This window comes from Mobula birostris, chromosome 17 (genome assembly GCF_030028105.1).
Source record: "Mobula birostris isolate sMobBir1 chromosome 17, sMobBir1.hap1, whole genome shotgun sequence".
Taxonomy (NCBI): domain Eukaryota; kingdom Metazoa; phylum Chordata; class Chondrichthyes; order Myliobatiformes; family Myliobatidae; genus Mobula; species Mobula birostris.
In genome coordinates this window covers 62,790,591-62,814,511 of record NC_092386.1, presented here as the reverse complement: position 1 = coordinate 62,814,511, position 23,921 = coordinate 62,790,591, and the positions used below count along the sequence as shown (strand labels likewise).

The window sequence follows — 23,921 nt, the reverse complement described above, 5'->3', positions numbered from 1 at the left end:
GCAATTTAGCAGATTTCACATTGAACTTCAGTTAAATGTTAAATGCCTGTCACAAAAATGCAATTCTACATGGATCTAACATAACAGGAGTCCCCAACTTGGAAACCTTTTTGCAGAATTAGTGAGAGGTAGTTAGATTCCACTCGAATATGCTTTTCAAATGTGTTCTACATTTTGGCAATGTTTTTTGTAGTGTAAAAAGGGAGCGTAGGTTTAAAAAAGTTTCGCTGTTTTTCACAAAACGATACTATTGACTACTACTGTTTTGACCTCATGACACAAACATTATCTTTTAGATACTGTACTTGTGTTAAGCAGCTTCACAATTTCAATGCAAGCAAGTTAATTTACTCAGAAAATAGTACAAAGTATTTGCTTTAGGGGAAATGGCCTTAATCCATAATATGCTCTTTGACTTGGAGTTTACTAATTTGTGAGATTGTGCGGACAATTCTAGTTATTCTCCATTAGAACAAATTGGATTGGCTTTTTCCTTGTACAGCTCTTTTCGGTGTATGAAGTGCCAGTGGTAATGTGAAATTCACATCTGTGTGTTCTGATGAGGGGCTTATATGGCAGTTACTGGCCTTGGGCTAAGTAAGGATCTGCATTTAATACATCGGCATTTTTGAAACAATGCACCTCTCAATTTTCCTCTGTAGATCAGAAAGCTGAAATTGAAATCCTGGGCTGATACTTTAAAAAGGATGCCATTTGAAGTGAACTAACTGTAGGCTTTCTGTTAGACTCATGTGGACCTTCTGTTAAGTAACCTGGAATGGATGCAGAGAAACAGTTATATGGCTGATGATAGTAAAGTAATGTGCACAATATACATCAGTTATCTTAAACCTGCACGGCCCTAAATCCACACACATGAAGTAGCCACCTGGTTTGCACCTGTTACTCTGAAGAATTCCAGTGAATGCTTGCAGATGATCATAGGATCCTACTGTAATGGTATAGAATATCTCAGTACTCTGAACGTGTATTGGGGGGGGGCGGGTTGTACATGATCTCATTTGTCAAGCTTCAGGTTTCTATTTCATTTATACAGGTCGACCTTCACTAATCCTACTACCTGTAATCTGGTTCCTTGAGTAATCCGGCACTGGTTTCAAATTTTCCGTGCAACTGTAATTTCAAATTTCCCCGGCCACTGTACCAGTCTGCTGCACATTGTTTTGGTTGCGCTAGATCTGTTCACGTGTTGGCATGCTCTTGTAAGCACAGACAGGCGATTCCTGCTTGTTTTCCTGCATTTATTAATATCATTTGTGTGAGGCGCGGCTGCCCGGCACCCACCTGTCTCACCCGCCAGCGATGGGGGCGCTGGTGCACGCTGTGCCAGTCCACCTTCTCACCCGCCTGCCGGCAGTCGCACACTGCACTCCAGCGTCGCCCGGCCTGTGCTCCGTTCTCTTCTGACTACGACCTCAGATCAGACGTGGCGACCCGCTGAATTTACGCATATTACTAAGCGGAGGAAAAGAAACCAATAAGGATTCCCTCAGTAACTGTGAGTGAAGAGGGAAGTTAATTCCTATACATTTACCTGTACCCTTTATTTTATCTGTGCCTGTACAGAATATTACTTTATTAAAATTTCACTTGCTACTCATTTAATATTTCTGTTTCATTATTATCTAACTTGTACTGATTTACATGATATTTCAAAGGTATGATGAGGCGGTTAGCTATTGCTTAATGAGATCCTTCTGTAATTCGGGATTTTCACTAATCCGGCACTCCTCAGGTCCCAATGGTGCCTGATTATAGAAGGTCGACCTGTACTTCTATTACTCCAAAAATTCGTATTATGTAGTATAAAGATTGCCAAAGAGAGTTGGTGCTTTTCATTCCTTCGAGGTAAACAAACAAACCTAAAGATTAATTGGGACTAATTGTTTTTCTGGATCATTGTGACATAAAACATAAACATTTAGGGTTACGTATGGCTCTTCTGAGGCTGACACTTATTGCCATCTTTAGTTGCTCTTTGATATGGTGGACCAGTACGTTGCTTGAACAGTGTTGTTAGGTGTGGTGTTTTATAATTTTAAATTGTTGGAGTTCCATGAATTTAGTTTGCTTGTCATGAGTAAGTGGTGGTGGGGGGGGTAGGTGTTGAAGGGTTAAGTCACAATGGTTTGTTTACGGGAAGAGAATGTGTGAGTGCTGTTATCCCATTGCCTGCTGATTTTGACCTTGTGGGTTTTAGAGGTGGTGTGTCCTTTAATCATGTCTTGCCATTTAATACAATCATGACATATCTGCCACAGACACCTATCTGTTCTGTGTTATTTCCCCATAGCCCTCAATTCCATGATCTTTCAAAAGGTTGGTGAATTGTTGTCGTGCACAGCACTGGAGGTAGTGGATTAGGAGGGGCATTAATAAAGTAGAGCTCAATTTTAATTCTTTGCTTATTATAAAAGCGTTAACATATCAGCTTGGTGCCTGACATATGAAAATTTCTTCCTACTTTTGTTGGTTAAAGAAGCCAAATGTCAAATATATTTCTTAAGGTTATAAGAAATAGTATTAGGTGAGGTGATTATGGCCCCTTGAACTTGCTCTGTCGTTAATTACAATGATTACTTTCTCATAGGGTAGGAAAGGCCAAAACTAGAGGGCATAGGATTAAAGTAAGAGGAGAAAGATTAAAAAAGGACCAGAGGGGCAATATTTTCTACACAGTGTGGTGAATATTTGCAAGTGGAAGAGGTAGGTTCAATTAGGACATCTTAGCGGCATTTGGATAGTTACACAAATAGGAAAGCTTTTGAAGGATGTGGCCAAACATAGGCAAATGGGACTAGTTCAGTTAGCCATCTTGTTTGGCGTGGTCAAATTGGCCTGAAGGGACTTTTTTTTCTTTATGGTTCCATCTTGGTTTAGGCCACAGTTTCTTCTTGTTCTTTATATCCCTTGATACAATTTGGACTAAAAAAATCCTAAAATATCCATTGATTGGGTTGTTGAAGCTCATTGGTGCAGAGAATTCCGAAGATGAATGATCTGAAGGAAGACATTTCCTTTCATCTTCATTTTAAATGGGCAATCATTTAATCTAGATCTATCTCCAATTGCTAAATTCCCCATCATAGAAAGATCCTCCAAACTTCCAGAAATTAGGTCTCTTTGAATCTTGTAAGTTTCAATATAATCTCATCACCTAAATTTTGAATGAGTATGGGCACAAATTGCTCAACCTATCCCTTCACTGCAGAGATACCACGGAGTTCAGAGGAGGTTCATGAGCTTCATTCTGAGAATGAAAGGATTAATATAGGAGGGGCATTTGATGGCTCTGGGCCTTGTACTTGTTGGAGTTTAGAATAATCTGAGTGATCTAATTGAAACCTATTGAAATTTGAAAGTCCTAGATAGAGTGGATGTGGAGAGGGTGTTTCCGATAGTGTGGGAGTCTAGGACCAGAGAGAACAGCATCAGAGTACAAGGGCATCCCTTTAGAATGGAGATGGGGAGGAATTTCTTTAGCCAGAGGGCGGTGAATCTGTAGAATACATTGCCACAGATGGTTGTGGAGGTCAAGTTATTGGGTGTATTTACAGCAGAAGTTTATAGGTTCTTGGTTAAAGGGCGTCAAAGGTTATGGGGAAAAGGCTGGAATGGTGGAGCAGGCTCGATGGGCTGAATGACCCAATTCTGCTTGTATGTTTTCTGGTCTTAAATCAATCTAATGATCCTTTTCTGATCTTCCTCAAAGCTGAATATATCCTGCCTTAAATTAGCAGAGCAAAGGTGAACATTGTACTCCAAGCATAGTTTCAATAATAACCTAAAGTATTGCTACAAAACTTATTTTATGCCATTTTTATTTTATAAAGATCAACATTTCCATTTTTAGTAAGTTTTGCCATTGTAACATGAATTATTCCCCTATTTGAGAGCTTCCAGAAAACTAGAACAACATGTCCTGATCTGTTGTGTAGTTAACAACATTTTCCAGACAGAAAGGCTCTACAACGGGAAGTCAAAACTACTCAACACATCATTGGCACAGCCTACCCGCCATCAAGGACATACAGTGCTATGCAAAAATCTTAGGTACACGTTTTAAAAAAAAAAAAAAAAATTCTGTAAAGCAAACAGGAGGAATTCTGCAGATGCTGGAAATTCAAGCAACACACATCAAAGTTGCTGGTGAACGCAGCAGGCCAGGCAGCATCTCTAGGAAGAGGTACAGTCGACGTTCCGGGCTGAGACCCTTCGTCCTGACGTTTCGGGCCGAGAGGGTCTCGGCCCGAAACGTCAACTGTACCTCTTCCTAGAGATGCTGCCTGGCCTGCTGTGTTCACCAGCAACTTTGATGTGTGTTGTTCTGTAAAGCAAAGATGCTTTCAAAAGTAGTGAAATGAAAAGTTTCTAAATATCAAAAAAAATTTATAAAGAGCAGTAAACACTACGAAAACTAAATCAAATCTATATTTGGTGTGACTGCCCTTTGCCTTTAAAGCTGTATTAATTCTCTTAGGTATACTGTTGTGCACTTCTATAAGAAAATCAGCTGGTAGGTTGTTCCAAGCGTCTTGGAGAACTTGCCACAGTTCTTCTGCGGGCTTTGGCTGTCTCTCTTGCTTCTACCTCCCCAGGTAATCTCAGACAGCCTCGATGATGTTGAAATAAAGACTCTGGAGGCTGTACCATCTGTTGCAGAACTCCTTGTTTATCTTTTAGCTGAAGATAGTTCTTTATGACTTTGGCTGTGTGTTTGAGTTCAGTGTCCTGCTAGAGAATGGAGTTGGAACTGATCAGACACTTTCCTGATGGTATTGTGTGATGGATATGAATCTGCTTGTACTTTTCAGCATTGAGGATTCCATTAATTCTGACCAGATCACCAAATTCATTTACAGAAATGCAGTCCCAAATCTGCAGGAAACCCCTACTATGCTTTACTGTTGACTCCAGACACTCATCCATGTAGCACTGTCCAGCTTTTCTATGGACACACTGCCTCCTGTTTGAGCCATAAATTCCAAATTATGATTTGTCGGTCCAGAGCGTTTGTTGCCATTGTTCTGTCCTTGTGTTTTCGTGCAGAGGTGAGTCTCTTGGCTTTGTGTGGAAGAATGGCTTTTTGGCAGCAACTCTTTCATGAAGACCACTTCTGGCAAAACTTCCTCAGACTATAGAGGGGTGTACTTGGGTTCCAGTGGTTTCTGTGAGTTCAGAGCTGATAACAGGGCTGTACTATTTTCAATTTAGGAGGGATGTTGGTCTCATGTCTCTGTCGTCTGTTGCACTCATTTTCCATGACGACCCACTGTGTTTCTGGTCTTCAACCATGCCCGTTTCTTTGTGCTTCTTCAGAAGAACTTGGACAGCACCTCTTGAATTCATGTCTGCTGCAAAATTTCTGCTTGGGAGAGACGTTGCTGATGCAGAATGACTACCTTGTGTCTCGTTGCGATGCTCACTGTTGCCATGGTGTAAGAATTGATGATTTGAAGGTAAACTCTCACATGTGCCACATCCTCGGCTTTTAGTTTGGTTGTTCTTCACCCAGTTGGATTCCACTACACCTGTTTCTGTTTCAGTTAATCAGCTTAGTTAATTCAGCTTGTTATGTCATTGATCATTAGCACCTGTTTGTTATCTTTGTTTAATCATGCAATGAGTTATATAGCTACAAAGTAACTGTTTTTATTTGAAAAGTGGTCAATTACTTAATATGTTACTTTCTTTAAGAAAATGCAAGAATTTCTCTAACATTGAATTTTTTGGAAAATTGTTGTTTTGGAAATCTAAAATTTGCTTTTTTCTATGGACACGCTACTAATTGAGAAGACAAAAATTAAACATCTAAAACAAAATTTATTTAAAAATCTAGGGTGCCTTTGACTTTTGCACAGTAGTGTTAATACAGAAAGGTGCCAGGAAAAGGGCCGGTAACGTCATGAATAATCGTACCCACTCTGCTTGTGGACTAATTGTCCTACTTCCATTAGGGAGGAGGCTATGTAACATCCACACCAGGACCAGCAGACTCAAAAATGTTTACTTTCCCCAAGCAGCAAGGCTGATCAGCACTTCCACCCACAAACCCACCCCTCCACAACTTCCAACACCACAACATTATCAACTTGTGTAGAGACACTCCTGTGCTTTTTGTCACTTTATGGACATATAATTAAGCAATGTACATCGGCTATCTTGTGTATATATTTATTGTGTTTTTTAAATTATTGTGCTCTTTATCTTATTGTATTTTTTGTGCTCCATCGGATCCACCGTAACAATTATTTTATTCTCCTTTACACTTGCGTACTGGAAATGACATTAAGTATTCTTGAATCTGGAATCTCACTCTCCACCAGCTCTTCTTCACAGCCATTCCAATGTTCTGCCTCTGTCAATGGCTTCCTCATCAGACCTGACATGACTCCTATCCTCTCAACTCTATTTTACAGTCTATAAATGTTACCCTTCTGATTCAGACCATTGTCACTGGAAGGGCCCTCAGATGAAACTATCCTATAAAAGGTGTCAACAGAAATAACCTTCTACTCGTAAAATATAAAATCTTAAAATAACTCTCCTGTTGCATCACTCCAGGATACTCTGTTTAAACTAGCTCATCTAAATATAAGATCCCTTTCAAATAAGACCTTTATCTTAAATGATCTTATTACCTGTACAGACCTTGATTTTATGTTCTTAATTGAGACTTGGTTAAAGCCAAGCAAATACAGCCAGTTATTTGAACTGTGTCCCCCTGGCTATGACAGTTTCAGCATACCAGGGCCCAGTGGCTGACTGGCGGGCTTGTGACTGTCTCAAGAAAGCATTTCAAGTACAATCTACTGTCTGTCAACCAGTTTTCAAATTTTGAGCTACATACGTTTAAAATTTTTGTTATGGATCCTGTCCTCTGTGTTATTGTTTATCGCCCTCCTAAACCCAATGCCTGCTTTCACTTGGAATTCTCAGAATCCTTATCCTCTATTACTATTTAACTCTTGCATGGAATTACCAGCATTGTCATCGCTGATGATTTCAGTGTTCATTTTAATGATCTGTTAATGCGAGCTCTATGGCAGCTGAATTCATGAACTTACCAGACGCCTAGATCTTACCCAACATGTCATTGAGCCCACCCATCGACTGGGAAATATAGTAATGACAAAAGTATTGAATATTATTACTGTCTCTCTGTCTGATTCCACAGTCTCTAATAGTTTTATGTACTTTTTAATGTACTTATCTCTACTTTATGTACTTTTTGGTAGCCAACACCATGAAAGAAATTACAGTTAAAAACAATTCTATGCTGCAATGCAACTTGAGTTCTCTGAGCTGGCTAGTTTATGTGACCTGTGTGACCTAAGCTGCTCAGTAAATGAAATGGTTGATTCTTTCAGCAATAACTTGACAAATATATTAAACACAGAAGCCCCTCAGGGTTAGAAAAATCAATTAGTATAACGTTGCCATAGCCGTGAGCTCAAGAGATCATGCAGAGCATCTGAGAGAAAATGGCTGGAAGACCACCATAGTTTTTCAAGGAAAAACTTGTCTCTTTTAACACTGCTACACAGCAATTGCTGCCTGGCCTGCTGCGTTCACCAGCAACTTTGATGTGTGTTGCAGCAATTCAAGAATATTGTTCTTGACCATAAACCGACTTTTGAACCCTGTCTCAACCGATAATGTCCTCAGTCAAGCATCTGCCACAAAATGTGAGGAATTCACAATGTTTTTTTAATAGCAAAATTATTTATGTTAGGGAGAGCATAGCCACAGATACTGGCAACCTCATCAGCCAACCTCATAAAAAGATGGCAACCATGTCAAAGTGTACCAACATTTCTGATGCAATACTCTATAAGGTTGTAAAAAGAGTAACCATCTACTTGCTGTCTCAGGCCTGTCCCTACCACTCTTTTTAAGGAACACACATCAAAGTTGCTGGTGAACGCAGCAGGCCAGGCAGCATCTCTAGGAAGAGGTGCAGTCGACGTTTCAGGCTGAGACCCTTCGTCAGGACTAACTGAAGGAAGAGTGAGTAAGGGATTTGAAAGGGGGAGGGGGAGATCCAAAATGATAGGAGAAGGCAGGATGGGGAGGGATGGAGCCAAGAGCTGGACAGGTGATAGGCAAAAAGGGATACGAGAGGATCATGGGACAGGAGGTCCGGGAAGAAAGACAAGGGGGGGGGACCCAGAGGATGGGCAAGAGGTATATTCAGAGGGACAGAGGGAGAAAAAGGAGAGTGAGAGAAAGAATGTGTGCATAAAAATAAGTAACAGATGGGGTATGAAGGGGAGGTGGGGCCTAGCGGAAGTTAGAGAAGTCGATGTTCATGCCATCAGGTTGGAGGCTACCCAGACGGAATATAAGGTGTTGTTCCTCCAACCTGAGTGTGGCTTCATCTTTACAGTAGAGGAGGCCGTGGATAGACATGTCAGAATGGGAATGGGATGTGGAATTAAAATGTGTGGCCACTGGGAGATCCTGCTTTCTCTGGCGGACAGAGCGTAGATGTTCAGCAAAGCGGTCTCCCAGTCTGCGTCGGGTCTCGCCAATATATAAAAGGCCACATCGGGAGCACCGGATGCAGTATATCACCCCAGTCGACTCACAGGTGAAGTTTTGCCCCACCTGGAAGGACTGTTTGGGGCCCTGAATGGTGGTAAGGGAGGAAGTGTAAGGGCATGTGTAGCACTTGTTCCGCTTAAGTGCCAGGAGGGAGATCAGTGGGAGGGATGGGGGGGACGAATGGACAAGGGAGTTGTGTAGGGAGCGATCCCTGCGGAATGCAGGGGGGAGGGGAGGGAAAGATGTGCTTAGTGGTGGGATCCCGTTGGAGGTGGCGGAAGTTACGGAGAATAATATGTTGGATCCGGAGGCTGGTGGGGTGGTAGGTGAGGACCAGGGGAACCCTATTCCTAGTGGGGTGGCGGGAGGATGGAGTGAGAGCAGATGTACGTGAAATGGGTTGATGCGTTTAAGAGCAGAGTTGATAGTGGAGGAAGGGAAGCCCCTTTCTTTAAAAAATAAAGACATCTCCCTCATCCTAGAATGAAAAGCCTCATCCTGAGAGCAGATGCGGCGGAGATGGAGGAATTGCGAGAAGGGGATGGCGTTTTTGCAAGAGACAGGGTGAGAAGAGGAATAGTCCAGATAGCTGTGAGAGTCAGTAGGCTTATAGTAGACATCAGTGGATGAGCTGTCTCCAGAAACAGAGACAGAAAGATCTAGAAAGGGGAGGGAGGTGTCGGAAATGGACCAGGTAAACTTGAGGGCAGGGTGAAAGTTGGAGGCAAAGTTAATAAAGTCAACAAGTTCTGCATGCGTGCAGGAAGCAGCGCCAATGCAGTCGTTGATGTAGCGAAGGAAAAGTGGGGGACAGATACCAGAATAGGCACGAAACATAGATTGTTCCACAAATCCAACAAAAAGGCAGGCATAGCTAGGACCCATACGGGTGCCCATAGCTACACCTTTAGTTTGGAGGAAGTGGGAGGAGCCAAAGGAGAAATTATTAAGAGTAAGGACTAATTCCGCTAGACGGAGCAGAGTGGTTGTAGAGGGGAACTGATTAGGTCAGGAATCCAAAAAGAAACGTAGAGCTTTGAGACCTTCCTGATGGGGGATGGAAGTATATAAGGACTGGACATCCATGGTGAAAATAAAGCGGTGAGGGCCAGGGAACTTAAAATCATCGAAAAGTTTAAGAGCGTGAGAAGTGTCACGAACATAGGTCGGAAGGGATTGAACAAGGTGTGATAAAACAGTGTCGAGGTATGCAGAAATGAGTTCGGTGGGGCAGGAGCAAGCTGAGACAATAGGTCGGCCAGGACAGGCAGGTTTGTGGATCTTGGGTAGGAGGTAGAAACGGGAAGTGTGGGGTGTGGGAACTATAAGGTTGGTAGCAGTGGATGGGAGATCCCCTGAGCGGATAAAGTCGGTGATGGTGTGGGAGACAATGGCCTGGTGCTCCTTAGTGGGGTCACGATCGAGGGGTAAATAAGAGGAGGTATCCGCGAGTTGTCGCTGTGCCTCGGCAAGGTAGAGGTCAGTACGCCAGACTACAACAGCACCCTCCTTATCGGCGGGTTTAATAATAAGGTTAGGATTAGTGCGGAGGGAGTGGAGAGCAGAGCGTTCGGAAGGACTTTTTAAGGACTCTCTTAATACTGTTTTCAATTCTGTGAGAAAATATATTAACATATCCCTTGAAACTAGAGTTTATTCAGATGCCTTCAAAATTGTGGCTGTCAAACCCTACTTAAAAAGCCAAACTTCTTGTTGTTGTTCGTCCATCGTACGTCGATGAGGACCTCGACACCATTATTGATGGTGTCGAGACTAGCGCGTGACTTGGATTTAAGTGAGGGAGAGTTGCGCGGCGTTAGCCTCACTCTCTCTTCCTAATTCCTATCTGGATCCAGTGGCAAGACAGAGTCGAGACGGCTGGAGATGGGACTAGGCGCAGTGGATGACCAGGACGTCTTCTGTGTCTTGTTCTGCTCCACACGTTCCACCGACGCTTGCAGAGACTGTCTTCTTGACCGTTGGACCTTCCATAGGTCTCGTCCACTCAATCTGCCGGGGTCTGTCTTCACGTGCTGGGATAGACAGCTCCCTATCTCACCGAGGGTTTGAGACCCGTCAGCTACCCTCACCTGGTTTAGCCGGCTTGTCGAAGCCGTTGCCCGGGGTGTGGCCGCTGTCGCATGCAAACAGCTACAGAAAACCACAGGTGAGAGCTGAGTGCCAGGTGGGGACCAAAGGTGGACTAACCGCCTTGAAAAGGACGCGACATGTTACCCCACCAGACGTGCTACCCCTCCCTGACACCCCATCCACCAAACTTAACAGTTAGCTAACTACAGGCCTATATCAAATCTTCTCTTCTTGAACAAGATTCTTTAGAAAGTCAATCAGCTCAACAACTTTCTGAATGAGAACAATATTCTGGAATAATTTTAGTCGGGTTTTAGAACAAACCACAGCATGGAGATGGCCTCTACCAAAATTGTCAGTGACCTTAGGCTCATCACTGATGCCATCAGGGTTTCAGTTCTAACTCTCTTAGATTTAAGTGCTGCCCTCAACACAATTGACCGCACCATCCTTGTAGATCACCTTGAGAACTGGGCTGCCCTCTCTGGTGGTGCCCTTAGCTTTGCGTCTGTACCTTAGAGAGTTTTCTTTGTCAATCTTCAAGACCATTTTTCTAAGAGATATAATTTAATTTCTGGTGTTGCTCAGGGAAGCTGTCTTAGTGCCCTGCTCTGCTCCTTATACATACTCCCCTGAGGAAACATTATTAGGCAGCATAAACTTGATTTCCACAGTTACGTAGATGGGACACAATTGTATATCTCAGTGGAGCCTAACGATAATAGCACCCTGACTTCTGGTATGGCTGCAATAAACAACTAGATGAGCAATAATTTCCGAAACCTTAATGAAGATAAAACTGAAACACTTTTAGTTGATTCCAAAGCCAAAAGAGATAAACTTCTTCATAAACTTAGAAACTTGGCTCCCCATGTAAAATCAGATATAACAACCCGATTGCCCTTGATATACAGTGGTATGCAAAAGTTTGGGCACCCCTGGTCAAAATTTCTGTTACTGTGAATAGTTAAGTGAGTAGAAGATGAACTAATCTCCAAAAGTCATAAAGTTAAAGATGAAACATTCCTTTCAACATTTTAAACAAGATTAGTGTATTATTTTTGTTTTGTACAATTTTAGAGTGGAGAAAAAAGAAAGCAGCACCATGGAAACGTTTGGGCACCCCAAGAGATTTGAGCTCTCAGATAACTTTTACCAAGGTCTCAGACCTTAATTAGCTTGTTCAGGCTATGGCTTGTTCACAGTCATCGTTAGGAAAGGCCAGGTGATGCAAATTTCAAAGCTCTATAAATACCCTGACTCCTCAAACCTGGTCCTGACAATCAGCAGCCATGGGCTCCTCTAAGCAGCTGCCTAGCACTCTGAAAATTAAAATAAATGATGCCCACAAAGCAGAAGGCTATAAGAAGATAGAAAAGCATTTTCAGGTTGCCATTTCCTCAGTTCATAATGGAATTAAGAAATGGCAGTTAACAGGAACGGTGGAGGTCAAGTTGAGGTCTGGAAGACCAAGAAAACTTTCCGAGGGAACTGCTCGTCGGATTGCTAGAAAGGGAAATCAAAACCCCCATTTGACTGCAAAAGACCTTCAGGAAGATTTAGCAGACTCTGGAGTGGTGGTGTATTGTTCTACTGTGCAGTGACACCTGCACAAATATGACCTTCATGGAAGAGTCATCAGAAGAAAACCTTTCCTGTGTCCTCACCACAAAATTCAGCATTAGAAATTTGCAAAGGAACATCTAAACAAGCCTGATGCATTTTGGAAACAAGTCCTGTGGACTGATGAAGTTAAAATAGAACTTTTTGACTGCAATGAGCAAAGATATATTTTGAGAAAAAAGGGTGCAGAATTTCATGAAGAGAACACCTCTCCAACTGTTTAGCACGGGGGTGGATCGATCGTGCTTTGGGCTTGTGTTGCAGCCAGTGGCACAGGGAACATTTCACTGGTAGAGGAAAGAATGAATTCAATTAAATAACAGCAAATTCTGGAAGCAAACATCACACTGTCTGTAAAAAAAAAAGAGCTGAAGATGAAAAGAGGATGGCTTCTACAACAGGATAATGATCCTAAGCACACCTCAAAATCCGCAATGGACTAACTCAAGCGGCGTAAGCTGAAGGTTTTGCCATGGCCCTCACAGTCCCCTGACCTAAACATCATTGAAAATCTGTGGATAGACCTCAAAAGAGCAGTGCATGCAAGACGGCCCAAGAATCTCACAGAACTAGAAGCCTTTTGTAAGGAAGAATAAGTGAGAATCCCCCAAACACGAATTGAAAGACTCTATGCTGGCTACAGAAAACGTTTACAAGCTGAGATACCTGCCAAAGGGGGTGTTACGAAGTACTGGCCATGCAGGGTGCCCAAATTTTGCTTTGGGCCCTTTTCCCTTTTTGTTATTTTGAAACTGTAAAAGATGGAAATAAAAAAGTAATCTTGCTTAAAATATTAAAGAAATGTGTCATCTTTAACTTTATGCCTTTTGGCCATCTTTTACTCGCTTAGCTATTCACTGTAACAGAAATTTTGACCAGGGGTACCCAAACATTTACATGCCACAGTAGGTTTGAATTTTAAATCCCACAGAAAGAAAATGATTGAGCAGCATTTCTATACAGTCGACTTTCACTAATCTGACTACCTGTAATCCAGTTCCTTCGATAATCTGGTACTGATAATGCTTAATGTGATCCTTCTGTAATTCAGTATTTTCACTAATCCGGCACTCCTCAGGTCCCAGTGGTGCCGGGTTAGTGAAGGTCGACCTGTACTTAAACTATATTGCAAAGGTATGCCTGTTTCTGTCATGCAGTGATGCAGAAAAGCTAATTCACGTCTTTATATCAAATAGATTAGATTACTGCAATGCACTTTTTACTGACCTTCAAAAACAATCTATTGATAAACTTCAACTTGTTCCGAATGCCACTGCTGGACTTTAAATAATACCAGGGAGAGGGAGCATATCACTCCTGTACCAGCGACTCTGCATTGGCTTCCTGTATCTTTTAGAATTGATTTTAAAGTTCTCTTAATTGTTTTTAAAACTCTCAATGGTCTGGAACAGGAGTACATCACAGAATCGCATTCATTCTATAATCTTGCTTGAGCTCTTGGGTCTTCTGTCAGACTCTATATTTAACAAACTCCCTCAAAAGAAAATTGGCAGGGCAGCTTTCTTTTAACTGTGCTCATAAATTGTGGAACTCAGTACCTAACAATATAAGGGATGCAGCCTCAGTTGACACTTTTAAAAGCCAGCTCAAAACCTATTTATTTAACTTTGCTTTTAACGAATGTAATTTTGTCATTTATTTTTATGTTTATACTTTATCCTATTGTAAAGTGATTTAAACTATATTATTTGAATAAAAAATGCTCTATAAGTAAGTTATTATTATTGTATTTTATTTTTTCTTAACTCAAGCTGATAAGACCTGAGGTACAGGCACAATGAAACACTCATTTCTCAATTGCTTGGAACTTGAGGACTATTCTAGCGGTGTTTAGTATTGTGGCTTGCTGAAGATTTACGTAAATGTTGCTGTGTAGGCATGATTGTTTAATGTTATTGTGTAGTGACTTTGGGATAACACCAGTTGTAGATATTACTATTGAGACAATATACATCCTGTTCATATTCCAAAGTTTTTAAAATTTCTTTTAACTCAGCATATTTCTGGTGTTTTTCACTTATTGAATTCTGTATGTTGTGTGTGTTTGGAATGGCTATATCAAGTAAGTTGTTCTTTCTTGTTTATTCTGTAATATATTTGGATGGTTATTATGGATTGTCCAATCTAATAATGGTCAAAATGTAATTTGTAGGACTCAGACTCTAAAACTGGATCAGACTTTTAATTATAGGAAGATGTGTCTTTTAAGAGTTTGTATTTTAAAGCAAGATTTTGGTGACTGATTTGCCTGTGTAAGTAATCAGATTGTGTTAAACTGCTACAGGATCCTGTAATATGTTAAATAGTTTCTGATATTGTTTGGCATTTTTCTGCATTTATCGTCTTGAATTTGTTGGTCTTTTGTTATGCATTTTTGATATCTTTTTGTGTTAATCAGCTTGTTTTGTATTGCTGCAAGGAAGCCCTCTTTCTGGGTAGAGGTCTTCAACTCTGAGCCAGGTGTTCAACACTTCCTTGTTGATATTTATTTCTGTTCTGAATGTTTCACGTTTGTTTCTTAATTTCTTCTGCTTTGCTGATGTTCTCAGTTCATTACTCAGTTTTTGCCTCTATTTTGCAATCATTGCACTGCACTGCTGTTAATGTTGCACAGTTTGTTATTGTGTGTAGTTGTTCAAATGTTTCAAGTTTTTCTAAATATTGTGGTACTATAATATTGCCGAGTATTAACAATTTTAGCAAATTTTGATAACATGTTTTGTTTTGCTGTGTAGGGGTCTTTTGCTGGGTCAGTGCCCATATATTCTGTTAGTGTGGTGTTAAATGCTATGATTTTATCTGTAAACTGAGCTTCATCATTGGCATTCTGTGGAGGCTCTACATTTGTGTTGTTGCTGTTACCGTCAGGTTGTGTCAGTTGTTGAAGTAATTCTATTTGTATCAGCGCTTTGGGGAGGTTGCATTATCATTGTTTTTTTGTTTAGCATTGTTGTGGTCCTTGTGTTGGTTTCATTCTCGCTCTTGTGCAACTTCATTTTTTATTTGGTTTAACATGTCTATAGAGATTGTTATTTTTTACTATCACTCTACGTTGATCTTGCTATTTGTTGTGCATTTACTTGATTATTGTGCTAAAATCTATTAATGAAGTTTGTCCCTGTATGCTGTCATATCAGTTTCAAGTTCCCTTACTTGGTAATATACACAAATTCTGAATATGTTTACCTCTAATGACCATTTCATGCATGTCTTCTCTTAACTGCTTGAGTGGTTTCGGTTGTAAGTGGACTGCTGCTCTGAGAAACACCTGCAGGAATTGCAGCCTGTGGTGTTGGTGGGCTACTTTGAGTGCTGGCAGTATTTCTTTAGGGTTTCTTGTTGCCTGCCTGCCTATTCAGCAGTGCACCAGTAGTGGTTCACTTACTGTCGTGCCCATTGCTTGCTCCAGACATACCCTGGTGATCCCCAGGCAGCCGCATTATTATTATTAATACTATTTGCAGCATTGTTGTTCCTTGAGATGAGCTTGCTGCTAATTGTGTCTGAGACCAGAAAATGAGCAGTTGCTTTGATTCCCAGTGAAGCTGGAGTAATGAGGTAAATGTTTGTTGGGATTGTAGGAAACATGTTTAGAAGCTATTTTGATTCTGATCATTGACAGGGAATTTTGTTGATTTATTGAATATACTACTACGTCGACTCAGGCCTAGGGGGCCGGCATCAGGCATGATGACGGACTCTCCACTTCTCCCTCTCCCTCATCAGTGTGTTCAGTTCATCTACATTAGTTGCGCCACTGTCTTCTAGGAGCGTGTTGACCACAGTCTTCGGAGGGTGCCCAGGGTTCATCCTCCCATGCTTGGGCTCCCATATGATGACTAGCTGGCAGGTAGCTTGAGGTGGCGAAGACAGTGCCCTGCTAGTTGTAGTCTTCTCGCCTCGATTTTAGTGGTGAGCATTGGTAGGTCGTCACAAAACTTGACGTTCGTCATGTGCTGTTGCCAACTCACGTCAAGAGCCATCCGGAGCATTCGTGTATAGCAACCGTCTAGAGACTTTCGCTTAGTCTTGTTGAGTGTCCACGTCTCACATCCGTACGTGAGAATGGACTCTATGACTGCTATGAAGATCCTCTTTTTAAGCCCTCTTTTTAATTATTGAATATACATTTCTCTTTATGAATGAGTAATTGGTGCTATTTAAAAATGAATCATTTCCCCCCAATCATTTCCAGTCTAAACATGATTTGTTGCAAATGTTATGCATTTCTCTGCTTGAAAGGAGATGACAGTGCAACTATGTGCTGCATTTTTAATTTGAATCTGTTGGTATCATAACTTCAGTGTTATTCTTTACACAGAAGTACTGACAGCAGTGATTTATTTAATGCTTACTTAAAGGAGTATCACAAAAGATAAAGTCTAGCCCACAGGCTATGGAGGTAGATGAAATTTTCAAAGATCAGATATTGAGGACTGTGGGTGTCTGGCAGAGAGGAGACTGAGAGTAGTTCAGCCATTATACTGAAAGGCAAGCACGCTTGAAAGGACAGGTGGCCTATTTCTGTTCCTATTTCCTTGTGTTTTTATGTCTTATGTGCTTCAGAACCGTTATCTTCAATGTCAACAGCATCACAACTAGTCACACAAGTATCAATGAAACTGCATGCTTCCTAATTTCCACAGATCTCTGATCTTCAACATTAACTCTAAAATGTCTGCTATTCAGCTGTTGTCAAGATTCCCGTCACCGTGTAAACCTTTATTAGTTTCCTGCAACTTTGTGTGTTGCTTGAATTTCCAGCATCTGCAGAATTCCTGTTGTTTTAGTTTCCTGCACCTGGTTGATTTATACATTAGAATCAAGTTTTATAAAAGGTGGGAAAATCAACCAAATAGTTAAATTGATATAATCCAGCATTTCCAAATTCAGCTTGCTGGTTTTTATTTTTTTTTATATAATTAATTGGGGCACTAATTCATTCACATTATCATCCTTTTGTTGATTTCATGCTGCGGGAATGAAGAAGACAATGCTCTGAAGCTCGTAGAAGAATGCCCTCCCTGTTGGACCAAAAAAAACCTAGGACCTGCATGTCAATAATCCAGCAGCCTAAAGATTATGAAGATCTTATGATCTCTGTGTTTGACCCGACATCCTAAGTTCAGCTGCTTTCAGGTTCAATTCCAAAATTCAAAAGATCTAGATAAATGTCTTAATGTCAAACACAAAAGAAAAGTGGGAAAAGAAATACTCCACATACATTTTAAAACAGATTTATCAGCATATGCAATGGTTAATGGTTCTTAAAACCATTGGCAAAATCCTATTCAGTACAGTTTAGCAATGCTATGACCACTTTGACCACTTGGCTCTAAAGTGGAAATTTTGTTCTAATTGTGTTTTCTTATTTTAAAAAAAGCTGTATGTAATTGATTTGTAGTTCATTTTTCTTGTGAATGCTAATAAAGTGATGCTATGTGTTTGTGATGTTGCTGCAAGCTTTTCATTGCACCTGTACATACATATGCTTGTGCACATGATAATAAATATGACTTTGAGTTTGACTTGAACAGGAATATTGATAATTTTGAAAAATAGAAATTTGCAGGATGTTCATTTAAGAAGGTCAATTGGTCATTAAACAATTGGTTTGATTGCTAGTTTTAATGACTTATAATTTTCAAGCTACTAGAATATCATCCTCTTTGGATTCCAGTCTTACGGTTTTGCTTGTTATTTTACAGACACTACTTGAGAATTGCATGAAGAATTCCTAGCAACAATGTCAGAGGATCTGAAGAGGAGATTTGAATTTCAAAATTCAGTAATCCAGTCACAGGTATGATATTTCATAATTTTTGAAAATTATGTTAACATAAGAAATAGAAGCAGGTGTAGGCCATTTGGCCGGTTGAGCCTACTCCATCATTCAATTGTACTCAACTCTGCCAAACCTGCCTTTTTACCAAAGCCCTTATCTTCCCTGTTGTGCAAAAATCTATCTAATTATGTCTTAAATATATTTAGAGGTGGCCTCTATTCAAAGTGCATATATGTCACTGTATACGACCCTGAGATTCACTTTCTTGTGGGCATATTCAATAAATCCATAATAGAATAATAAGATCAGTGAAGGACCGCACCAACTTAGGCATTCAACTAGTTCGTAAGAGTCAACAAACTTTGCAAATACAGAAAGTAATAATAATAGAAAGACTTTGGAACATGAACAGGACATACATTGTCTCGATATTAATATCTACAACTGGTATCATCCCGAAATCACTACACAATAGCATTAAACAGTTAGGGCTACACAGTAATACCTATGTAAATCTTCAGAAAGCTACGCCACTAAAATAGTCTGGAAGTTCCTAGCAATTAACAAATGAGCATGCTTGGCTATACCTGTACCTCAGGTTTTGGCAGCTTGAGCTGAGAAAAAATAACTTATAATAATAAAATAAGAAATAAATATTGAGAACATGAGAGGAAGAGTCCTTAAAAGTGAGTCCATAGCTTGTGGGAGCATTTCAGTGATGGGGTGAGTGAAGTTATCCCCTTTCATTCAAGAGTCTGATGGTTGAGGAGTAATAACTGTTCCTGAAACTGGTGGTGCGAGTCTCGAGGCTCCTGTGCTTTCTTCCTGATGGCAGCAGCAAGAGGAAAGCATGGCCTGGATGGTGGGGATCATGGCTGCTGCTTTCCTGTGACAACATTTCGTGTAGATATGTTCAATGGTGGGGAAGGCTTTACCCATGATTGACTGAGCCCGATCCACTAATTTTTTGGAGGATTTTCTGTTCAAAAGAATTTGTGCTTCCATGCCAGGCTTGATGTAGCCAGTCAATATACTCTCCACCACACATCTACAGAAGTTTGTCAAATTTTTAGATGTCATGCCTAATCTTTGCAAATTCCTAAGGAAGTAGAGGTGCTGCATGCTGCTCTGCACTGCTGCACTTTGCTATGAATTCTACAGATTCACTTTTCTCTGGGAAAAACAGTTGCTCTTGTCCAATAAAAAGAAGTTAGGATTAAGAGGAGCGGCCAGTGTTAGAGTGGGGAGCTCAGGCATTGGCTCATAGAGGTGAGCCGTGGGGATACCAGGCACGATAGTGGAATGCTTCTCTTGTGGGACATGGGAAGACAGGGAGACCTCCAGTGACCCTCGCGACTACACCTGCAAAAAGTGTATCCAGTGAAAGCTTCTGTCAGGTCATGATAAAGATTTGGTGCTGGAACTGGATAAACTCCAGTTTATTCAGGAGGCTGAGGGGTTGTTGACCAACAGGGCATAGAGGGAGGTAGTCATACCTGGGTTGCAAGATGCAGGTAACTTGGTGGCTGTTGGGGTAAAGGGGGTTGGCAGCCACCACAGAGTAGCCCTGTAGCCGTTCCCTTTGACAACAGGTGTACCACTTTGTGTCCTGTTTGGGTGGGGGGTGGTGAATGACCTAGCAGAGGAAAGCCAAAGCGGTCAGGTCAATGGCACTGAGTCTAGCTCTGGCTCAGAAGGGGAGGGGGAGAGAAGATGAGTGCAGTAGTGATAGGGAATTCCGTAGTTAAAGGAACAGACAGGAGGTTCTGTGGATGTGAAATAGACACCTGGATAATATATTGCTTTCCAGGTGTCAAGGTCAGAGATGTTTCAGATTGGGTCCACAGCATTATAAAAAGGGGAGGGTGAACAGCTAGAAGTCATGGGTGGTATAGTACCAACTATATAGGCAGGAAAAAAGAGGAGGTCCCGAAGAGCGAATAGCGAATATAGGGAGGTTAGGTAGAAAGCTGAAAAGCAGGTCTTCCATGGTAGTAATCTTTGGATTGCTGCCTGTGGCATGCACCAGTGAAGGTAAGAAAAAAATGATTTGGCAGATGAATATGTGGCTGTGGAATTGGTGCAGGGGGCCAGATTTAGGGATCATTGGGATCCTTTCTGAAAAAGGTATGACTTGTACAAAAAGGATCCTGAGGGGTCCCAATATCCTTGCAGACAAGTTTGCTAGAGCTGTTGAGAAGGGTTTAAACTAATTTGGCAGGGAGCTGGCAACTGGAGTGATAGGACTGAGAATGGGTCAGTTTGTATACAAGTAGGTGCACTGTGTGGTGGATTGGTAAAGAAGGATAGGCAAATGGTAGGGCAGAATTGAAGTCATTAGGATGAGATGAAGTGTTACAGGGGAACAAAATCAAAAAGGGTGGTGAATACAGGGCTGAAGATGTTATACTTGAATGCATGTAGTATACGGAATAAGGTAGATGATCTTGTAGTGCAGTTAGGGATTGGTAAATGTGACGTGGGTATCGCTGAGTCATGGCTGAAAGAAGTTCATAGTTGGGAGCATAACTATGAAAAGGACAGGCAGGTCGGCAGAGGGGGTTGCGTGGCTCTGTTGGCAAAACATGAAATCAAATCCTTAGAACGGAGTGACATAGGATCGGGAGATGTAAAGTCCTTGAAGGTAGAGTTAAGAAACAGTAAGGGTAAAATAACCACGATGAGAGTTAAATAGAGACCTTTGAACAGTAGCCAGGATGTGAGGTACAAAGTACAATGGTAAATAGAAAAGACATATAAAAAGGGCAATGTTATGATAGTAATGGGGGAATTTCAATTTGCAGGTAGATTGTAAAAATAAGGTGATGATAAGAGAGGATGTTTGTAGATTTCATTTAGGGCAGCTATCTGTAGGGTTGCCATGAGTCAATGACAAATCAATGGCACAACAACAACAACAAAGGGAATTACAGAGGCATGAGAGAGGAACGGGCCAAAGTTGATTGGAAGGAGACACTAGCTGGGATGACCGCAGAACAGCAATGGCTGGAGTTTCTGGGAGCAATTCAGAAGGTGCAGGATAGATAAATTTCAAAGACAAAAAGTATTCTAAAGGGCGGATGATGTAACCGTGACTGACAAGGAAAGTCAAAGACAGCATAAAAGGAAAAGGGAAGGCATATAATAAAGCAAAAACTAGTAGGAAGTTAGAGGATTGGAAGGCTTTTAAAAATCTACGAAGACAACTGAAAAGCAATAAGGAGAGAAAAGATGAAATATGAAGGTAAGATACCCAATAATATAAAAGGGGATACCAAAAGTTTTTTCAGATATACAACATAACGAGTTAGAGAGCTGAGAGTGTATATCAGAGCACTGGAAAATGATGCTGGAGAGGTAATAATGGGGGATAAAATGGTCAATGAACTTAATTAGTACGTGTGTCAGTCTTCACTGTGGAAGATACTAGCCATATGTCAGAGAAATCTCGCCCGGCAAATCTGTTGCAACTTGAGGAAATAACAAGCAGAGTAGACAGAGGAGAGTTAGTGGATGTTGTTTATTTGGATTTTCAGAAGGCCTTTGGTGGTATTACAGGGAAGATACTAGTATGGATGGAAGATTGGCTGACTGGCAAGATGCAATGAGTGGGAATAAAAGGGGCTTTTTCTGGTTGGCTGCTGGTGACTAGCGGTGTTCTGCAGGGATCATTGTTCACACCGCTTCTTTTCAGGTTTGTAAATGATTTGAATGACAGAATAGATGGCTTTGTGGCCAATTTTCCAGATTATACAAAGGTGAGTGGAGGGTCAGGTGGTGTTGAGGAAGCAGTGAGTCTGCAGAAAGACTTTGACAAATCAGGAGAATAGGGAACAAAGTGGCAGGTGGAATATAGTGTATGGAAGTGTATGGTCATGCATTTTGGTAGAAGGAATAAAGGCACAGTCTTATTTTCTATACAGCGACATAATCCAAAAATCAGAGGTGCAAGTGTACTTGGGTGACCTCGTGCAGGATTTTCTTAAGATTAACTTGCAGGTTGAGTTGGTGGTAAGGAAGCCAAATGCAATGTTAATATTCATTTCAACAGGACTAGAATATAAAAGCATAGTTGTAATGTTGAGGCTTTATAAGGCATTGACTAGATCGCACTTGGAGTAACGAATGTTAAAAGGGCTAGATAGAGTAGACGTGCAGAGGATATTTTCTATAGTGGGTGAGTCTAGGACCAGAGGGCACAGCCCTTAGAATAGACGGACATCCACTTACAACAGAGATGAGGTGGAATTTCTTTTGCCAGTCAGTAGTGAATCTGTAGACTTCATTGTGCAAACTCTGGTGGCCAAATCATTAGGCATATTTAAAGCAGAGATTGATAGGTTCTTGATTAGTCAGGGCATCAAAGGTTCCAGGGAGAAGGCAAAAGAATAGGGTTGAGGGGGATAATGAATCAGCCATGATTGACTGGTGGAGAAACCTCGATGGGCTGAATTGCTTAATTCTGCTCTTATGTATTATCGTCTCATTACCATATTAAATCTATTTCCCTGAATCTTGAGGCTATGTCCATTACTATCCCTTTCATAACTGTGTATGTTTCTATAAGGTCCCATCTCGCATCTTTATGTATTCCAGTGACTCAATCTCTCATCTTAGGTTAACTTCCTCATCTTATGACAATTTTAGATTTATATGTACATAATATAATTTAATGTTTCTGTTTGCACAGGCTGTAGGACATCTGGTTGCTGCCATTTTAAAAGAAAAAGGGTCATCATCTCTGATAAAGTATTCTTCAGATCAGGTTTGTACTTCATGTCGTTGTTAAATTTGCTCAGCAGTTTTTAACATTCGTAGTAATGTTTGATATTTTTCAGAAAGTCTGACTTCATTTATTACTTTGAAGAAACCGTGCTGACGTTTTAGTATTATTTTGGTGTAATTAGATGTTTTTAGCATCTGGTATCTGTTTTGTGCATTTAGAAAGCATCTTTTGTGTGCTTGTCAGCAATGTGATGATTGTAAAAACTTTTAATGTTTGGGCTTTTACTCCTATTGGAGGATCTTAATGAATTTTTAGTGTTTGAGTAGGCAATATGGTACACACACACACAATGAAAGTAATACAGTGTAGCAGAATATTTGAAATCACATTCAGTGGTGTATTTTTGTGAGCACAGTGGAGTGTTGGGATGAATGAATGAGACTGGACCTTAGAATCTGTCCTTTTGCTGCCTCTGCTGGCAACATTCAGTTACTTGCCAAACTTTTCAAAGACCTGTGATATTTTCTTTATCCTTGGTGTACAATGAATGTCATAGCACTATAAATGCATCCCCTTTCTCGTGAATTAAAGTTGAGCCACAGCTGATAGATAGAAAATGTTATTAAAACTAACTGGGAACAAGTGTTGGTATTAAACAGTTATTTATTAAATAGTATTTAATAAGAAAGTGAATTGGTTCCCATGTTGTCTTTACAAAATCATAAGGTTCTCATCCATGAAGGAGGAGGCAGATCCCTAGGAATGGGAGCTCCATGAAAGCAAACGCTTATTCCATAAACTACATGCATTCAATATAACATCTTCAGTCCTGTATTCATCACCCTTTTTGATTTTGTAGCGTTAAACTCACCTCAACATGTCTTTTACAGTTAGGGTTGCAAATTTTCTCTCTCCCAAATAAGGGACAAAATTAGCAGTCAAATCCCGGGACACTTTACCCTAAAAAGACTACCATGACTATGAAGCCTTGCGTGGGCACCTGCGTGCACATGTGTGACGTGCGCATGGGCATATGTGCCAATTTTTTTTTCCACAAATTGGTTTTGGCTTAATCTTTCCGACTATACTGTACATACATTATTTCTA

At 40.8% G+C, this 23,921-nt stretch overlaps 1 protein-coding gene across 6 annotated transcripts in view; it reads left to right on the top strand.

Moving 5' to 3' along the window:
* Nucleotides 1-23,921, top strand: part of focad (focadhesin) — a 245,615-nt gene that overhangs the window by 17,026 nt on the left and 204,668 nt on the right. For 4 of the 6 annotated variants that reach the window (XM_072281789.1, XM_072281784.1, XM_072281787.1 and 1 more), the window contains 2 exons: nt 18,012-18,106; nt 22,779-22,853. In XM_072281789.1, coding sequence (XP_072137890.1) covers nt 18,050-18,106; nt 22,779-22,853 — 132 coding nt within the window. In that variant the 5' untranslated portion in view covers nt 18,012-18,049. Of the gene's footprint in view, nt 1-5,340; nt 5,481-10,717; nt 10,736-18,011; nt 18,107-22,778; nt 22,854-23,921 lie in introns of those variants that run through there. The other 2 variants (XM_072281788.1, XM_072281790.1) reach the window with 2 other exon arrangements.